Here is a 21,588-nt window from a genome sequence, read left to right as displayed (position 1 = left end):
AGCTTTGGAGGGAAGGGGCTGAACATATCCTTCTCTCTAATAAAGGCAGGAATCTCTGTGCGTCTGTCTGTTTGAATTTTTATTATGTACAGAACCATTCATCCATTCGACTTGCTGTGGACACAAGGGAGTGCAGTGTGGCATTTTGGTGCAATATGGACACATGAAACTACCGTCGGACCGGGGCTGAAATGCAGGGCTCTAGTGTGCCACATATATACGATTTTAAACTGGTTTACCACAAAAAAAAAAAAAAAAAAAGAATATAAAATATTCTGTGTCTTAAGACTGCCTTAAGACTACCTGAGCAAGTTTGGGCCACCTACTGGTACAAACAAACAAAAAATGCCTCAAATTAAATTTATGCTTACATTTTTAAAGCAATAGTTCACATAATTCAATGCGATTTCAGTTTATAAATACCTTTTCACCTTATGCCTGCATTTAATTTACATCACTGCTCTATCATAGCGAAGACTAGTTGAAAAGTTTAATATTTACTTATACTGTACTTGTGTTTCATGTTAAAGAACTAGAATGACATTATTTATGAAGATCATGTGCAATTTAAAGTTTAGGTTTAATTTTAAGTTAAAAAAATGGTAGTGCTTTAGTAATGTTTCTGTAATTCTTTCATCATTTTAATCTGGTTCAGTTATTTTAATGGTAATGATATTATTCTTAAAAATATCATAAAACAATCTTGCATATGTTCCTTGATTTCTGCAGAGAAAGCGAGAGAGAGAGAACACATACACGATTGAGTGAACGGAGTAAGAGATATTTGAGACATCAATTAAAACCCTATCAATTCCAACTCTTTCTAACTTCCTTTCTCTCACACTTCTTTTCCCTTTCTCTCGCTCTCATCCTTTCACCTTGGCTGGGATTATCTTGACATTTTCTGGCACTTCTGCCTTAAAATTCACAGTTTACTGACATCCAACAGAGTGCTCACCATGAAACCCCCACATGCTCCCTTGTACACATACTCTCCTCCTCTTGTGTCAAACCCTCTTCAGTAATCCACGAGAGGCTTGGGGGTGAAAGCAAAGTGCATGGATTTAAAGGGCAGGGACTTTAGATGCATGTGCTGAAACAGTGATGTGTTACTACATCAAGTGGCCACTTGGTGATGAGGACTGATGATTCAAATGCTTTTCCATGAAACCCACTACCACCCAGTCAAGCTGCTTTCCATGCACTTTCACATCAGAAAGCCAGAGAGCCCAAAATAGCTGGCATGGGAATTGCTGACACATTATGAGATATTTGGCTTTATGTGCTTTATGAGATTATTAGAACTAGAGGTTTAGTGTTGCACTGACTCATAATGACTGATTTCAAATGTGATTACCATTTAAGTTGGTTTGTACAGAAGAAACACTGTGAAACATTTTGGTGACTACATAGACGGATAAATGTCCTTTTTTATTTTCTTCAAAAGATCCATTTATTTTAATGTGCATGTATGTAGCCTATATTCCATTAAAAAAATGTTGTTCAATATTTTTTGGTCTCTTTTGTCTCTTATGCTTACCAAGGATGCATTTATGTATTTATTTTATTTATTTTAGTTTTTCAAAACAGATGTTACTTAGTATTTAATGTCACATGATCCTTCATAAATCATACAAATATAAGAAATATAATAGAGGCAATTTTTTTGGCCGATTTTCTTTTTCTTTTTTACCCCTTCATCTCATATAAATGAGTTTGAGTAAATGTTTACTGCAGGCTAAAAATTGTAATAGTAGTAGTAGCCTAATTCATAGTAATAATACAAAACTTAAGCACTACAAAACTTTTGCTTCTCAAAACCATTCTGAAGCATGCTTTTTGTTTGTTTGCTGACAGACACCAGTGTTTCTCACAGACTTGCAAACGCAAATTCATTCTCTGACAGCAGGAGGCACTGTTTGAGCAGGAGATTTAGTAGTTTCCCTGGTAACGGCTGTAATCAGTTAAGTGCTGCTCTCACAAACACTACTTTATCAGCCATTTTTACACTGCTCTGTGGAAAAATGTATTCTGATTGGTCAGTCGCGACATTCCGAGGTATATTATGCCTAGATAATAACGGGTAAAATCTAATAACACAGGCTCATCTGGGTAGCAGCAGTAGGCGCTGTACTCTTGCTTGAACTTTTTTTCTTGGTGGAAGCTTTGCGTTTAAGTAGATAAAATATTAAAACTCGATTCAAAATTGTGTAAAATTATTTTATTATGACATCCCAGGATTGCAGTCTCATTCTCGTTTCATTCAAATGCAGTTTCTGCCATTTTGCTACAGCTGTTTTGTACTAGGGCTGTAGCTATCAAATATTTTAGTAACCCATTTAGTTTACCCATTGTTTCTCTGTCTGTACTTGTACTGTGAACAATGACAATAAAGTTGACAGATGAATTAAGTGCATTTAAGTGCCATTCAGTTCGGGTTCTGAATAAAGCATTTTTCTGAGATGCACATTAAACATTAAACACATAACACATTTAATTTATCTTTTAATTATTGAAAATTAAGCAAACTTAACTTTTTGGTAAACAAATGGGATTTACTATTAAAAATAAAACATGGAAGAAATGTTGTGTGATTAAACCTTAAAAAAATAATGTTAGATTTTTTTTTAGTAGTAGGCTATGTACATTCTGCTTAACAATAGTAATACATATTTGGCAAATACTTTACTTTAAACTAGACAAGTCTTTTATTTTGACGGGTTGACGTACCTTTACAGTTCTGTGTATGTGATGTGACGCTAGTTTTACTCAAATCAAATGGTCAAATGCTCATGAATTGACTGTCAAAGCAGTTCTGGAGATATTGTTCATGTGTTCACATCTTATTTAGTGAGACAGCAGACACTGCAATCACCGCGAGCGTCACGCGCGCTTCAGTGTGTGTAATACAGGAAGAAACGCTTCTCCGCCATTTATTAACAGAGACATGCAGAACATGCAGGATTCATATTTAAATAGATTGTTCCGGCTTAATATTTACAGATTTCAGTCCATATCGTGATTTGATGTAAGTGCAATGACCTATTTTTGATTAATTCATTCAAAATGTGGCAAATTCCGTGCCATTCTGCGTTAAACTGTAAACTGTTTTTATGACTGGATTCCGCGATTACCCCGCGTTTTCTGCATCGCGGAAATCATAGGGCCCTAGTTGTGGTATGCCAGTCCTATCTTGCAATAGACACACACCACGACGTTCTCTTTACGTTTGCCCACGCCCTCAAATCAAAACACTGCTGACTCCTTGCAGTATGTGATTTCTTACTCCTTTCATACTCCTTGCAGTATGGGTGACGTAAATGCGTTGTCACATTTAAAAAAATCATTGCTAAAGAACATGACGTGAGTTTTAAAATAAATTAAAAGATGCTTCGAGGCATCAATCAATTTTTGTAATCGAGTTACTCGAGTTACTTGAGGAATCGTTTCAGCCCTATTTTGTACGCTGTAATGGTTTAAAAGAGGATTCATTTCAAAATGCCAAAAATCATCCGACCTCAAAAATATTATATCTTTTCGTGCACTTTTTAGGTGTATGCATTTAGACATCTCTCAGACAGTGCGCTTATATACAAAAATGACTGCTTATTGCGCTTAATGATTACTTAATGGTTTTAAATCACTTGTTTTTAAAACACAAGTCTTAAATGCATTCAAGGAAACATCACAAGCGATTTAGACAGAGATGTATAAAGTACTAGAGAACCATACTTGAGTAAAAGTACAAGTGCTCTATCAAAAAAGTGACTTGAGTAGAAGTAGAAGTGCTCTTTAAGCACCACACTTAAGTAGAAGTACTAAAGTATTCAACATTTTTTGTACTTAAGTATTGCAAGTAGTCTATTTTAAAATTTACTTCTCAAGTACTGAAAGTAAAAGTAGAAGTATTGTGTTATGTAGCTATTAAAGAAAGTAGTCAAAAGTTTGAACATATTGTTTTTACTATTTCAAATGATTAACCTAAAGGACAATCACAATTCCTTTGTGACTTCTTGTAAACAAAAAACGGTTACTAGGGTTAGTTAGCCCAATTTGCAAAATGATGTCATTAATAACTTACCCTCATGTTGTTTCAAACCCGTAAGACATCAGAGGGTCATTTAGAATTTTTTGAAGCATCGAAAATACATTTTGGTCCAAAAATAGCAAAAACTAGACTTTATTCAACATTGTCTTCTCTTCCGTGTCTGTTGTTATTAGACAGTTAAAAACAAAGCAGTTTGTGATATCTGGTTCGCGAACGAATCATTAGATGTAACCGGATCTTTTTGAACCAGTTCACCAAATCGAACTGAATCGTTTTAAACAGTTCGCGTCCCCAATACACATTAATCCACAGATGAATTAAGCTGTTAACTTGTTTAATGTGTCTGACACTCCCTCTGAGTTAAAACAAACCAATATCCCGGAGTAATTCATTGACTCAAACAGTACACTGACTGAACTGCTGTGAAGAGAGAACTGAAGATGAACACCGAGCCGAGCCAGATAATGACTCGTTCACGAGTCAAGAACCGTTTCTGTCAGACGCGTCCGATTCGTGAACCGAGGAGCTGATGATACTGCGCATGTGTGACTTAGCGTGAACCAGACAGACACAGAGCGTCTGAACCGAACTGATTCTTTTGGTGATTGATTCTGATTCTGTGTTAATGTTATGAGCCCATGTGCAGTCAACGCCAATGACGCCATTGCATCGAGCGCAAAAGAATCGGTGAACTGTTTTCTTCAACTGGTTTATTGAATCGAACTGTCAGAAAGAACAGTTCGACTGGTCATCCGAAAACCGATGCAACCGGTTCTTGACTCGTGAACGAGTCATTATCTGGCTCGGCTCGGTGTTCATCTCTCTCTTAACAGCAGTTCAGTCAGCATGCGCAGTCTCGCTTGATTCGCTTAATGATGTGCCAGCTTCATCAAACCTGCCATCTACAGTTCTGGCAGTGGTTTGTAATGGAATGATTCGTAACATTATTATAATTGTAACGAGTAACGATGCAGCACATAAAAAAAATATCGGAGTAAAAGTATTAAACTCAGCGAAAATATGTACCGAAGTATAAGTGGAAGTAGGAGAAAAAAATAATACTCTAGTAAAGTACAGATACCGCCTTTTAGTACTTAAGTACAGTAGTGAAGTAGTTCTACTTCGTTACTATACATCTCTGGATTTAGATGGTAATCTCTATATATAATTTATATACAGGTGCCGGTCATATAATTAGAATATCATCAAAAAGTTGATTTATTTCATTAATTCCATTCAAAAAGTAAAAATTGTATATGATATTCATTCATTACACACAGACAATGTTTATTTCTTTTAATTCTGATGATTAACTGACAACTAAGGAAAATCCCAAATTCAGAAATCAACTTTTTGGTGATATTCTTATTATATGACCAGCACCTGTATATATTTAAAGAGTTTGGTTCCAAAATGCTATAAATATAAACTCACTAGGTACACTCTTAAAAATAAAGGAGCTTCAAAAGGTTCTTAAAGTGATACCATAGAAGAACCATTTTTGGTTCTACAAAGAACCATTTAGTTAAAATTTCTTTAAAGAACCATCTCTTTCTTACCTTTTTGTAATCTGAGGAACCTTCTTTCACCACAAAGAACCTTTTGTCAAACAAAAAGGTTCTTCAGATGTTAAAGGTTCTTTATGGAACATTTTAGATAAAAAGGTTCTTCTGAGGCATGGTGAAGCAACTTTATTTTTAAGAGTGTACAGGCAAGGCTGCAGATTAACAATGAAAATAGAGGAAACCAATCCACTCGCAAGCCTCTGCTCATCATGGACCTGGATCAGTGAACTGCATCTCGGGCCGATGTAGGCATGTTGTACACGCCCCGTCCCTTGACTCCACCCCCACATGAAAAAGTGCCAGAAAATGAGACTCGCAGAAACATGAAGCGCAAAGGGAAAACTGTATCGAAAGCTCAAACTAGACTAAAACACAAAATAAAAGCAGCGTTGCAAATAAATGAGTAGATATGGCCATTGAAAATATGAATTGCATATGTATCGCTGTTTCATTTATGTTTTGCAATTCTTTATTTTTGTTTGCAAAAAGCACATTTAATTTCTCAGTACTTTAATTAGCAATTTTTTTTGGCATATGTAAGCAGCATTATATTGACTCCATAGTTTACCTCACTTCAGAACATTCATTCATGGATTTGCGTTGCGCAACGTCTTCACATATGGACAAGTGTGACATCTTATATCTCTGTTAATGAATACAATTTAAATTCACATCTTGCACACTTCAAATGCACTTTGAATGGAAAATATACGTTCGCTTTGAACTGGAATCAAGGTGGAATATCCTGTGATGTCCACTTCGCAGGGCACTTACGTTTGAAAAGAACAAATGTCTGAAGCGATAAGAGAAACATACAAAATGTGCAGAACAGGGGGGGTGCAAGGACTGGAATTAAGAACCGCTGACCTACCCCAACCTTAAACCTACCCTTACAGTAGGATAAAAGTTTTGGTAGCATAATCTGATAGGTAGCATTATTTTTTAGAACACCTGGACACGGCATAATGGTATGTTAAGGGGCGTAACATTTCCGTCACATGCTTGAGGTATTCGGTCAATCAGAAAGCTCTGAATAGCTGGCCAATCAGAGCTCATCTCGCCTTTCAGACCAATGAGCTTTGTAAAAATTTACATGTTTCAGAAAGGTGGGGCTTAGAAGAGAAACAATACTGTACAGTATGGAAAATAATGTGGTGTTGGCCCTTAAACCGCATAAACACATTGCATTACACCAAATACACAAAATAATGTTCTTTTTAGCAACATAATATGACCCCTTTAAAATTAATTAGCATAATGAGAAAATGAATGACTTGCTTGTTAGAGTCATTAGGACTCGTCTTTATGCTCATCTGTCATAGGAGGAGCAGCAAGAATTGGCTCTGCTGTTTTTATAGAGCATGAATTGTTCAAATTATCTATTACCTTTTACTGCAGTAAGTGTGCAGGCACTACTAAAAGGATAAGGCCAACAATTAGCACTCTGGGAATCATTGTGAACTCATACCAAGTTAAAGTTGTACATGGATGGGTCTATTAACCTCTACACACTCTCATTCTTTTAAACTTCATTACTGTAACTCATTAAATTTCCACATGGAAAGGTGTTTATAATTGGGTTGTGTTTTATGATGGTCAGCTGTATTGTTGTCTTGCTACTTGTCTTGATGTGGATTAAATCCTAGAAGATTAACTGTAGGGATAGTCAGATATACATTATTTACCCATCCTCATGTCATTATCCCGTACAAATGACAAAAATGCAAAAGTTGTGTGTGGAAAAGTTGTGTATGAGAAATGCACTGAAATTTTGGTAAATTTTTGCTTATAATCTTGGAGAGATGTTAAATCTGGAATTTCTCTGACTGGATCATTGTTCAAGTGAGTTGAAAAAAAAAATCTTATTTTGTTTGTTTTTCATTGAAAGAAAATAACAAAAAAAATAAAAGCAGACAGGAAAAACATTGAGGGCAAGTAGATAAATAATGACAATTTTAATTTATGGGTGAACTATCCCTTTAAAATGCCTTTGCCTCCATTGTTGAAACAGCAGTCACTAGTCATGTAATTACTTAAATATATGCTGACAAAGTCAAAGTACAAAGTTATCTTGCACATTCACCAATTGGCCCATAATGTAAAGGGGCTTTTGTAAGCCGTTCTGCTGTACTAATATATTAATAGTATTAGTTTTGTACAGATCAATACAGGTTTGCATTTAGATGACAGAGCAAGAGGTCAAAAACATAATCATACTGATAAGAATTGGCTTTAACCTTCACCTTGTGTTCCATTTACTTTCTTATAATATTTCCTATGTATCTATCTACTCTTTCTCACATAGTTTCTGCTAATGACTTTTTTTCATTTTTCGAAATGTTTTCTAGATTTTATTGTTTTTTCATCTTATTTTTTTTTGCTGAAGTTTAGTATGATGCTGTCTGTTTCATCACTGAAATTTGTGCAACGAATGTGGGAGATTTTTGCTGGTAAAACTAAAAGAAAGGACCAGACTACTCATAGGGAGTACTACTATGTAAATGAGAGAAATACCTTGTGATGTTGAGGGCAAATATTTGCATGAATGGAAAACAAGCAAATACAGATCTACAAGACAGAATAAAGAATTATATCCAAAGGTTACAGCTGCCTTTTCTACCACTGACCTCCTGTAATGGAGAGAAGTGATGTCGTCGTATTCAGCTCATGATACAATTTTCATCTTGTCACAGACCTATCTGCAACACTGCACAGCAGAATTTGTCCTTATTTCTCCCTTTATCATGGGAATAAAATTCAGTGGATATTCATGGTTTTACACAATGTAAGTGACATGATGGCATGCGACTGAAGCTACAGGCCTGTTTTGTTAAAATCATTTGTTTTCCCAACCAAGCTTTTGGAAGGGCATAAAATGAACTAGGGCTGGGCGGAATGACAGTATATAACCTTAACAGATTTTTTTTATTTTATTCTGTGTATACCGTGGCATGTAAATAAGTTGGCATGGCTAACTTGTGCAGCATGTATGAGACTGAGAAAAGAAACAAGAAGAAACCAGTCAACCGCGAGAGCAGTGCAGCACCCAGACAGTTTAGAGGAGTGCATAGGCTCACAACGGTGGAAGCATAGTTAATTAAGTTTACTTGACTACAACAGTACATATATCAATGTCGTAATGAATAGAAATAGCCTTAAATAATGTGTAGTTATCAGTATCTTTTTCCTACAGTATGCAGAGATTTTCTTTATGTGAGTTCAAGGACGGGAAATGCAGGACTCCCTCAGTTGTGTGTAGCGAGGAGTGTAACAGTTGGTGCGAGTGAGAGTCACCTATGTGTGGGATGGTCGAAGGAGCAAGGATGTGAATCCCTGGAACTTTTTCCCCAGTTGAAATAGATGAAGTTTGGGAATTTTTTGGGTAACATCATGTTCCGTACACAATGGTGTTTCGTACAGATGACGTTTTAGCACCAATCACAAAATAAATACTTCCAGGTCCTACATAAACTATATATCTGTGTCATTTTCATTTATCCCTCTTTCCCCCCCGATCAAGACAGAGACCCACCCTCCATTAGTTTGTATTGAAATAAATACTGCCGAGGCAGATAACATGATTAATTACGTCAACTAGTTTCCTCTAGGGCTGCACAATTAATGCATGAACAAACAGGGTTCAGCTAATATATGTTTCTGTTGATGGATACGCATTCTGGCTTCCCAGACATTACAACAAAATTGATAAAAAAAAAAAAAAAAAAAAAAAAAACGTAGACAAACCATGCATTCTTGTTCAATGTGAATGTTGTATGTTGGAATATGAGCAGTCATTTCTTCCGTCATCACCCGGGTGCTGATAGCACGTGTGCACATGTTGATGTCTGAGGACTAGGGGTTTTGGGGGCCTGGAGAAGTTTTGACAAGCCCTGACTTTTTTGCTTTTTTAAGTTGCTTCTAAACATATAAGTGGCTAAGTCTGAAAACACTGTATTCAGTACAAACTGTACATGATTTTGTTTTTGTGAAAACAAAGTTTATGCGTGGTTAGTGAAAAACAAAAAGTCACTGAAATAAGGTCATAAAACTTACAGAACATTTGTTCACAAGACTGTCAAACCTAGAGCTTGAAGCCTACAATCTTTGCTTCAAAATGATGTGAAAATCATCATGTTTACTCACTCACAGAAGAAACATTTATTTGTAAAACAAAATATCTTCTTTGGCCATATTAGCCTACTCAGTAGCATTAACACAGGCTTTATTCCTTTCAAACTTTATCTGGAATGTCACCATTTCTGTTACTGCAACTGTTCAGGCAAACACACACACACACACACACACACACAATATCATCTGCCTGATGAAAAAACATCATAGATTTGCATCAAATATGATTATTTTATCCACCAATGACCCACCTGCAAATAATCAGAATGCATTTACAAACCCGATTCCAAAAAAGTTGGGACACTATACAAATTGTGAATAAAAACATAATGCAATGATGTGGAAGTTTCAGAATACAACATAGATGACATATCAAATGTTTAAACTGAGAAAATACATAATTTTAAGGGAACAATAAGTTGCACTGGTGAGCATCCGGAGAGAGAAAGAAAGAGAAAGACAAAGGGCTTGAAGCATCAGAATCGGCACTGGTATAGGCCAGTCCCCATGACAAGAAATCTGTTCTCAGTATCAGGTGCAAAAATCCAGACTGTTGCATCCCCACTATAAATGGCTGGGCTCTAATGGGTGGAGAGTTTTTTTTCAGAGTGTCAAAGATGGTATCGGCAATTATTAAAATGGCTTTCAAGTAATTAATTCCAAATAAAATCTTTCTAATTTCCCTCCATCCTTAACACCCCTGTCTTGTGTCTTTTCTCCATCTCTATTGGTGTGCCTGCTATTTGATTCTTTAAAAAGAATGATAGAAGAAAAAAAGAACACTCTGCCCAAGGAAGAGCATTCTCACTTTCTTCTGCACTGATATGCATTTTAGCTCATCAGTCCAACACAAATCAATCAGTCGCACTCTTTTCCAAATAATTTTATTCTTTTCATCACAAAAGCACTCAGGGAAAGCTAATGCATTTTTAAAGTAGAAAATGGTTTGAATTGTTTTAGTGAAATAGTCTCTTTGGCACACAGTTTTAAATCAATGGGAAGCTGAGAACATTCCCAGAGGAAAAGCAGCATATTTACAAACCTGAAGCTGTATTAAATATAGATCAGATTCAAAGTTTGTGATATAATTTTTCATTAAAAAAATAAAATAAAATTAAGCACAAAGGTACACATGCAACTTTTGTGTCTGGGATGTTCAAGGATCCAAAAATGGGCATAAAATTAAGATTTTTTGAGTTTAAAATCAGAATAAATGTGCTAGAAAACTGTGCTCAGTTCTTACATGTTGATTGATTTCACAGGAGCCGTCAGTGATACCCTTGCTGATTCTCTGTCATCCGTTGGTGGGACATTACCTCACTTCCTGCAAGAGCCCGAGGATGCTTACATAATCAAAAATAATCCAATCAAGCTGCGCTGCCGTGCCACTCCTGCCCTGCAGATCTTCTTCAAATGTAATGGGGAATGGGTCCATCAGAACCAACATACCTCAAATGAGTACATAGACCATAACACTGGTAAGACACATATGATTTTGCTGCTGCCGTCCACCTAATCATTTCTTTTTATTTTATGTATGTCCATAAAAGCCTGTTGGTTCAACTGTAGTTTAAATACACTTAAATCTCTTATCTGTTAGGTCCTTAATGGATATTTTTCCTCTGTCTCATCTAGATTTTTTGTTCTAAAAAAGCCAGGAATATATATGATAAAAGGACATTTAATTGGTTACTTGGTATGTTTTTTTTCAAATGTATTCACTGTTATGTAGTCTTAGAATTTTATTCCATAAATTGCTTCAGAATTTATCTTCACACTACAGCTGATTATTTCCCAGTTAGTCTGCATCACAGGCAAGATTTAGATGCTCAATGTGAAGTTCTCATGAATAAATAAAGTTCATGGTTGGGGTGATTTGTCAATGCAATATTATATTGATGTCTGTCATGATACAGTAACATTGAGACTCTTTATGGTTACTATGGCTGTTGTGTTTCAGAACTGTAATATGTTGTGGTCCTTTTTACACACTTGTTTTTTATTCAGCTTCACTGGGATTCAGTGCTTTGCACAGTTGGGATTTTGGTGGAATATAAATAATTAAGTGTACACTGATCAGTGCTAAAATATGCTAAAAATCCTATTTTCTCTAAAAATATGAACAAAATGAATACAAATATAAGTAAAATATAACTAAAAATATCTACTTTTGAAGTCAGATGTTGTATTTTTTTAAGTTCTGTAACATTAATTTCATATTTCCTTGACCACTTGCCAGCTGCAATAATGTCCAGCACAATTTAGGCTGAATTACAGGAACTGTCAGAGGTACACTCGACAGTGCAATGATTAGAGGATTTCAACTTCTGTATGACCAAAAAATAAAAACCTAATCCACCAGCTTCTCTGAAGCACACTATTATTAGTCCACAAAGACATTTGCCTCACAAGAAAGCTACGTGCCAGGAATAGCCCCTTAATTGCTTCTGTAAGTTCATTATTGTGTGATTGCTGTGCTGTGAAATTATTGCGGGCTTGATAACGAGAAAATGAAAAATCACAACAAATTATTTTCCCGTCTACATATGGGAAAAGTCAGAGAAGTTTAGGCAAACTTGCTTGTCACTATGTCACATTCTGTAGATGTATTGCCAAACAGTGTGATTTGATATTTCACAAAAATTTGCTTTAACAACGAATTTATTTAAATACATATTCTGATATGGATGTATTCAGTCAGTGCTGGATTGTTATAGCTAAAAAACAGGAAGAAGACACTACATTGAGAATCATCACTGAAAAGAACATCTCAAGATGTCTCAATTTCTGCTTTTACATTGATAATATGCTCAGAAATCTGCCTGGCAAGCTTCACCTTGCAGCTTTCCTGTGTTTTTTGTCCACAATAATGAATGAGATGACTTTTTGTTTTGGTGGTGATTTCATCTGGTGATCTGCCCAGTTGATTTATAACAGATTTTTTGCTTGCTGATCTCAGTTTCATCTCGATACTGTACATACATGCTCAAGACATTGCAACATGTTTTCTTGCTCCTTCTTTCTGTACCCTTGAGCATTTGCATATCACACATCCTTGCACACAGTTTCATCATACTATTACAAATCAAATCAGGTTCAGTGGTCCTAAATTAAGAACCTTAACTGTTGCATTTTACATGTGAAATAGCTTCCAATAGGCTCTGAATGTCATAATCATTCCACTAAAAGTTTTGTTTCTTTATCTAGCTTGCGATCTGTTGTACAGTAGATTTACAGCAGATTTTAGGACAGGTTGCTCACCATTGCGTGCTCCCCTTTTGCTCTGTCCAGCTACAATATGGAAAGCAGTAATTTCCTCCCTTGAGAATATACTTCCCCCATTACCAGGTTCACTGCCTGCAGTGTTGCCAAGGCGATGAAATGTATCAGTCTGGGCCCAAGTGGATTTGCAATTAGAAGAGCCAGAGGAAGTCTCCATTCGGCCAATCACATTGCCAGGATCAGTGCTAAACTCATAACCAGTGATAACAACATCCTTTATAGCACCCCACCATGCCACCATAATGGATGACAAAAATGAGGATTGGATTAGAGGGATGCTAATCAGAGCCACAGATCTACAAAGAATTGGATTTTATTGATTAGAGCATGGGTCTTCAGTGTCATTGCAAGTGGAAGATAAGATCTCTTATTTACCAGGCATACAGATAAGCAGCAACACATTGCCCTTGAGTTTAGAAGAGGTGAAGATCAAGACTTACCAGTCTAAACCTGTTGGACAGAAGCCAATGCATGTCAATTATTGCTTTTCTTTGGGGGGTTTGTTTGCCATTGTGGCAACAAATTAAGATCATGTAGTCAGTTTTGTTTTTCATTCAGGCTTGTGTTGGGAACAGAAAATAGTAAACAGAAGGGCAGTAGAAGGGTCTGTCACATTCATAGCTGATAAATATTGCTGATTTCTTCTTCATAAATAAACAAATGGCTGACAAACTTAAATCCTTAATTAATTTAAAGTTTTCCCATGGTACATCAACTGATATTTCTCTAAAAATGTTCTCGGATTGGTCCAGGCACAAATATGGATAAGATGGAAAATGTATGTAATGTCAGAAATTTTTTATTTTTATTTTATTAATTTACTATTTATGTCATAAATTAAACAGTTTTATTGCAGATAAAGTTCATATTACAGTACAATTATACTGTTGCTTTCATTCCATAAGTGCAAACGCTTTGCTGTCAAACAGTTTCCAGAGTCTGTTTTCAGAATTGGTAAGAACTGACAGTTAATGTGCCCATGGTAGCCTTTATAGTGAGCCACTCTCAAAAATAGGGCATATGTAAGCATTTAGGCCCATCCATATCATTATAATAATCATTATTACATGGCTTTATTCAAAACTTAATTCTAATTGCAGTCATATAGTTTTTGAATAATGACCATACTGTGTAATTGTCTGTACTTCCAAGCAACTGTTTTCCTTTATGTATTTGTTTTTTGTATCACTCAATCTTTGTCTTTTCAAATCATTATTTCATGTCCATTTTTGTATTTAAATATTATGAAGCTATTTGATTAAATGGGATATATGCCCCTTTATTTCTATAGTGCTTTATGCACTACAGATTTTTTATCAAATAGATGCAGCCTTTGTAAGCATATGTAAGAGACTTTCAAAAAATTATAAAAGCCCTACCCCAAAATGTCTCTTTATTTAATTTTATTTATTTAATTTTTTTCGGCACACAAAATGGAAATTTTTATGAGCCAAGTTGTTTATTATTGTTAAAATAATAATGTGAAGCTGTAATGGGTCTGACAAAACGAGAGGCATGCAGATCCATGAGCAAGTTTCAACATCAGCCATCTTGCAAACAGACAACCTGCTAGGACTTGCCCCTCCCAAAAGAAGAGGATTTCGCCTCAGGTGCTTGAAATTTTGCTTTAAATTTGTGCTTTTTACACGTGTCTATTTCACTCTAGACGCGCAAATACATTCCAAATGTTCAAGCGGCAAACTAGACGTGGTAGATGTGAATTTGACGCTCTATTCGTGTTTGGTGAGAACGCAGCATTACATATTGTGAATGTGTGACTGGTTCCAACTGTGTGCAATTCTGTGTGCAACACAATAATTCCATAAATATCTTCCCTAGTGGTAACTGAGCATGCAACAAGATCATAAATTGTTTCTTTGGCACTGACAGGGGTAACAGGACAGGAAGACAGTTCACAAAAAGATTCATGGGTAGATATGGGATAGGTTGACAGTTAAAAATTGGGTATATTAATTGAAACTGAACTGGTAGACATTTCAGTGACTGAAACAAGACACTCAGACAATTCAGGATAAGACACACTTGGGGAAACAGAACACGTATATAGTTCCATGATGGTTTCTATGGCAGTGACAGAGTTGGCGGAAAAGGAAGGGAGCTTCTGCGGCAGAGTTGAGATAGGACAAGAGTTCAGTAACCCTGACAGGCATGGCTGGGGATTTGGATGTTGACTCCTTGACTGGAACAGGACAGGCAGAGAGTTTACAGACGGCCTGCATAGCTGTGGGGTGACAGGCAGAGAATTCATAGGTGGGTACTACTGGAGGTTTTGCAGCTGTTGCCGCCACCTTTGGAGGTTCTACGGCAGTATCATAAGGGTTGAGTTCATTACTGAACTCCAAAACCAAGCAAGAAGCTGAAGTTGCTGCCTCGGGAGGATCTGCAGCATGAGCTACCACCTCTGGAGAATCTGAAGTGGGCGTCATCGTCTCTGGGGACAAGACGGCATGAGCCATTACATTGGGAGGTTCTGCAGCATCAGCCGCAACCTGTGGAAACATCATAGTAGGTGCCACTGTTTCACAAGTCCCAGTGGTGGTGTATGCAGCCCAAACACTCCATAAAGCAACAGACAGGGGGATAAGTTCAGGAACAGGAGGGCTAAAATGAATGGGTTCTGGGATATCAGCTGCACGTTCTGCCACCAGCAGTGGATCCTTCATGCTGGATGCCAGTCTGGGAGACTGAAGAACTGACCTCGAAGATCTGGGTGCAGCTGACAGGAAGGGACAGGACTCCGGATGAACAGACGAGACATGATAGGGCTCGGGACAATCAGCTGCACTGTGACGTGACAATCAGCTGCACTGTTACATGGCTGGGGACAATCAGCTGTACTGTGACGTGACTCAGGACAATCAGCTGTGCTGCGACGTGACTCGGATGAGCAGCTGCACTGTGATGTGATTCAGAAAGATCAGCCTTGACTTGACTTGACTCATGAAGGTCAGCCATGACTTGACTCGTGAAGGTCAGCCGTGACTTGACTTGACTCAGGAAAGGAAGTTGTAATATGAGGAGGCGCTGTTGTGTCTGCCATTTTGTGACCGTGCTCTAGTACATCCGCCATTTCTGTAAGACACAGTGTCGCGTTCTTCCTCCGTGACACCCACTGTAAACAAGGAGCCAGCAGTCAACAAAGCATAATCCACAAACTGAGCGAGAGATGAGCGGAGCGGGGACCTTCACAGATTAATCGTGACTTTAAAGGTTTATTTACTCCATCACAGAAAAAGTCTATCAGTACACAGTTTGGCAAATCAGAATAACACCCAATATCCAGAGACTCTTGAATATAGCCTTCAAACGGGGGTATGCCCTGCTTTAAGGCTAATAATAGTTTTGCAGTGTCCATACCTGGCAAATGTCCACATGTAAAGTTGCTGGATCTTTGTTTGCCCATGTATTCTGTAACTGGGCTGACGAGACGAGAGGCATGCTGATCCATGTGCAAGCTTTATTAAAAACACAGGCAGAGTGGAACAACAGCAAACAGGTATAGCACAGGCAAGACAAAGAATATTCCTAGGGCTAGCATGGGTCTTCGATTGGCGAACAGTATCCAGAGGGCTTGACTAAAGGGTAAGCCAATATAAACAAGAAGAAGGTCAGGGAACAGACAACAAGGCAACACAAAAAGACTGGACAGAGACTGAACCGGAACAGAGAAACAAGGAATGGCTCAGTAAAACAGCTAACACTTGGGGAGTGATAAATGCAGAACAATACACAGCAGATTGAAAGGGATCTGATTGAGTGTTATAGTGAATATGTGATTTGTTCCAGCTGTGTGCAATGAGTGCTGTGTGCAGTTAGAGCAATGGATGATGGGATATGAAGTGGTGGTGATCGGATGTATGAATTCCATCATTACCAAAATTCCATGAATGGATGGATGGATTTATCAATGCAATGTAATATTTTTGTGCATTAGTGTCATTATCAGTGACAGAAACATGTTTAATACATCAGCTAATGATATGCTCTTATGGTTTTTGCCTCAGCAAATCAGTTGCTGATGTAATGAATGCCTTAATAATCCAACCCTTAAAGTGATGAATGTGGTTTATGAGACTAGTTACTGAGCTTCCCTGGTGCTTCAATAATTTGCTCGGTTGAATTATAGCTCAGCGGGAGTTGAAAAGGACCTCATTTATGCTGGTCTTGCAGTGACTGGTATAACAGCAAGATGCATGCTTTTCTTCTGACATGAGCATTAATACTGCTTTGGAAACAATATATAAATACTTGTAGAATTTTTCCTTTTATTCTTCAGTGTTGACTTGGGAAGAGATCTGAAATTTTCAAAGGTGTTTGACGAACCCCATTCTGGAGGACTACCTCAGATTTGATTTGTTCCAAGCTCTGCAATATCAACCCATGAGGACAGTTATAGAGCATAACCATCTTATGAAAAATCATCCTCCGCTTAGTCATTTATCACAGCTTTGCCAAAGAAACGACTGCTGCACTGTTTGCTGTGCTTCTATTATTGTCCTTTATTGATAAATGACAAGCTGAAACCTCTATGCAGCAGCACACAAATAAGGCCCGCATACTACTCCATTTAGGAGTGTAACCTGTGGATTGTGGTAAAAAAAAAAAAAAAAAAAAAAAACAATAAACCAAAAACTATCTGTACATAAGTGTAGGTGGAGAAATAATCATATTGAATGTGACCAGAAACTATATGAGAATTTAGCTTCCTGTCTATAGATAAGGGGCAAATAGAAAAAGGCAGATCCAGGCTAGTTCCAAACACTATAGAGGGCTCAGATGCTGCCTAGACCCAATAATGGACTCTTTGTGTCCCCGTCATACCCGAAGTGAAGGCCTTGAGTCCTGGCGACCAGGCAGCAGTGACAACAATGATGAGATCTTTCCTCTGGCACTGTGTCTACATGCTTTCTTTTCTCTGCCTTGTGGTGTTTATGATAAAAAAAAAGCGGATGTTTTATCCGCTTTAAATAGTTATGTACAGTATTGTTCAAAATAATAGCAGTACAATGTGACTAACCAGAATAATCAAGGTTTTTAGTATATTTTTTATTGCTACATGGCAAACAAGTTACCAGTAGGTTCAGTAGATTGTCAGAAAACAAACAAGACCCAGCATTCATGATATGTACGCTCTTAAGGCTGTGCAATTGGGCAATTAGTTGAAAGGGGTGGGTTCAAAAAAATAGCAGTGTCTACCTTTGACTGTACAAACTCAAAACTATTTTGTACAAACATTTTTTTTTTCTGGGATTTAGCAATCCTGTGAATCACTAAACTAATATTTAGTTGTATGACCACAGTTTTTTAAAACTGCTTGACATCTGTGTGGCATGGAGTCAACCAACTTGTGGCACCTCTCAGCTGTTATTCCACTCCATGATTCTTTAACAACATTCCACAATTCATTCACATTTCTTGGTTTTGCTTCAGAAACAGCATTTTTGATATCACCCCACAAGTTCTCAATTGGATTAAGGTCTGGAGATTGGGCTGGCCACTCCATAACATTAATTTTGTTGGTTTGGAACCAAGACTTTGCCCGTTTACTAGTGTGTTTTGGGTCATTGTCTTGTTGAAACAACCATTTCAAGGGCATGTCCTCTTCAGCATAGGGCAACATGACCTCTTCAAGTATTTTAACATATGCAAACTGATCCATGATCCCTGGTATGCGATAAATAGGCCCAACACCATAGTAGGAGAAACATGCCCATATCATGATGCTTGCACCTCCATGCTTCACTGTCTTCACTGTGTACTGTGGCTTGAATTCAGAGTTTGGGGTCGTCTCACAAACTGCCTGTGGCCCTTGGACCCCAAAAGAACAATTTTACTCTCATCAGTCCACAAAATGTTCCTCCATTTCTCTTTAGGCCAGTAGATGTGTTCTTTGGCAAATTGTAACCTCTTCTGCACATGCCTTTTTTTTAACAGAGGGACTTTGTGGGGGATTCTTGAAAATAGATTAGCTTCACACAGACGTCTTCTAACTGTCACAGTACTTACAGGTAACTCCAGACTGTCTTTGATCATCCTGGAGGTGATCATTGGCTGAGCCTTTGCCATTCTGGTTATTCTTCTATCCATTTTGATGGTTGTCTTCCGTTTTCTTCCACGTCTCTCTGGTTTTGCTATCCATTTTAAGGCATTGGAGATCATTTTAGCTGAACAGCCTATCATTTTTTGCACCTCTTTATAGGTTTTCCCCTCTCTAATCAACTTTTTAATCAAAGTACGCTGTTCTTCTGAACAATGTCTTGAACGACCCATTTTCCTCAGCTTTCAAATGCATGTTCAACAAGTGTTGGCTTCATCCTTAAATAGGGGCCACCTGATTCACACCTGTTTCTTCACAAAATTGATGACCTCAGTGATTGAATGCCACACTGCTATTTTTTTGAACACACCCCTTTCAACTAATTCAACTAATTGCCCAATTGCACAGCCTTAAGAGCGTGCATATCATGAATGCTGGGTCTCATTTGTTTTCTGAGAATCTACTGAACCTACTGGTAACTTGTTTGCCACGTAGCAATAAAAAAATATACGAAAAACCTTGATTATTCTGGTTAGTCACATTGTATTGCTATTATTTTGAACAATACTGTAGGTGAGTTAGTTTTTTTATTACAACAGATTTGGAGAAATGTAGAATTACATCATTTTGCTCACTACCAATCCTGAATGTGCATTGTCAGAATGAGAGTTCAAACAGCTGATGAAAACATCAAGGTATTTTGAGTTTAAACATCACTAAAAATAACCAAAATAAGAGTTCATAATAATGGCAGTATAATAATAATGGCACCATTATAAAATTCATTCCTTGTTGTCTTCTTACTTCAAATCAAAATTATCTCGTCACATTCAAATCTGTTCCAATGAAGAAACAACCTCATCTACATCCTGGATGAAATGATGTTGAGTAAACATCATGAGTAAACGGCAGCTGGATGCAATAATTGCATGTCAATGTGCATTGGCTCGTTTAGTTTACACTTGAAGTAGATTGGTCTATTGAAGCGATATCCCATTTTCGTCGGTCACCGACGTGGCATCTCCATTCCCTCCTTCAGGGAACTAGGATTATCATACGTTACCGAGACATTACTTTTTGCTTGTTATATTGTTCTCTTTCTGACTTGTTCAGATTTGAGGCATCTCCGCATTAAAAAAAAGTTTGATTGTAAAGTTTGAAGTATTTTATTTAGTGCTACGAGTGCTGTTAAGCACCAATCCTGTTACTTTGTCGCTTCTGTTATTTACACTAATTTTTTCTCTCCTCTGTCTCAGAGTGATTGCAGTGAATGCACACAGCAAAACTTCAGGACAGTTGTTGCTCATGTAGCTCAGTCAAGCTTTCTGTCACAGAAGAGGAGCCAACTGACCACTGCAAGTATAGTTGTGGTGTGTCAGAGGCTGACATGTGATATGGTGTTGACATCTGTTAGCGACAGCACAGGGCAAAAAAAAAAACTTTCTGAGAAAGTGCCTTTACGCTACAATAGATGGAAGCTGACTGCAAATGAAGGACAGAGAAAAAGAGAAAGAAAGGACTTGTGCAGTACAACAAATGGGAGCTGACTGCAAAGCAAAGGCAGTGAAAGAGGACAAGTACAGGGGTTCACCCTTCATTTCGTTTAACACAAATGCATTTTAGTGTTGATGTTCATCTTTTCTGGGCCTGTAATAGCATTATCACAGACAACTGCACACACAACACCCGCACTGCAACATACATGTCTGGACTACAACGGGACAGTTTTTTTTTTTTTTTTTTACTTTTTTCTTTGGAAAATTAGTAAGTTTGGAAAATATTATGTGAAATCACAAGTTAAATTAGATTTGCTAAATCAGTCCTTTTCATGTTGCAGACTGTTTGTTTGATTTGTTAATAGCATGGACAAATCAAACATGTAACTGGAAGGAACATGTCCCTGTCATTTTATTTTTTTAACTTAAGTTAGTGCTTCCTGTTTGTGAGGAAATCATTATGTTTTAAGAGCTATTTTTGGCGAAGACAACTTTAAGACCAAGTAAAAGACGCGGCCAACAAGGAGTAATCCTAATCTACCAGCTGCTTTTTGATTCCTACCTTTTAACAAATCACTTAGAACTAAACAGTTTGTCATTAATATTCGTGAGCAAGGCTGTTAAATTTTTAATTGCTGCCAAACCTTAAAACGGTGACCTAACGGACATGTTACTCTAACTAGCTGTGTTTTATAATTTCTGATCTCTCTTAAGACTTAAAAGACAGTTCAAAGATCTGTAATTGTTCATCAGGAAAGAGTAGCAAGTAAATGAGTTCAAACCTTGAACGCAATAGGGCTATTTCAGAAACTGCCATGAATATGTTGTGCATATTTATGTCTTTCAGGTCATTTTTTATTTTTGAATTCTTGAAGTCTTCCCTTCATCGCTTTAATAGCACTTTGTGGTGTGGCTGTTTTGATAATTATTTATTTGGAGTTATGCTGGAGGGAGCTGCCACACAGACATTGCAGAGCGGGTGGGGAGTACATGAGCGTGTGATGGAGG

The 21,588-nt window shown here is 37.3% G+C and overlaps 1 protein-coding gene across 2 annotated transcripts in view; it reads left to right on the top strand.

The window, feature by feature from the left end:
- LOC113091341 (netrin receptor UNC5D-like) overlaps positions 1 to 21,588 on the top strand; it is a 169,201-nt gene that overhangs the window by 77,132 nt on the left and 70,481 nt on the right. For both annotated transcript variants that reach the window (XM_026256794.1, XM_026256793.1), the window contains exon 2: positions 11,007 to 11,222. In XM_026256794.1, coding sequence (XP_026112579.1) covers positions 11,007 to 11,222 — 216 coding nt within the window. The remainder of the gene's footprint in view (positions 1 to 11,006; positions 11,223 to 21,588) is intronic.

Source organism: Carassius auratus, unplaced genomic scaffold, assembly GCF_003368295.1.
Source record: "Carassius auratus strain Wakin unplaced genomic scaffold, ASM336829v1 scaf_tig00214183_4049273_7079891, whole genome shotgun sequence".
Taxonomy (NCBI): Eukaryota; Metazoa; Chordata; class Actinopteri; order Cypriniformes; family Cyprinidae; genus Carassius; species Carassius auratus.
This window is presented reverse-complemented; position numbering and strand designations above follow the sequence as displayed.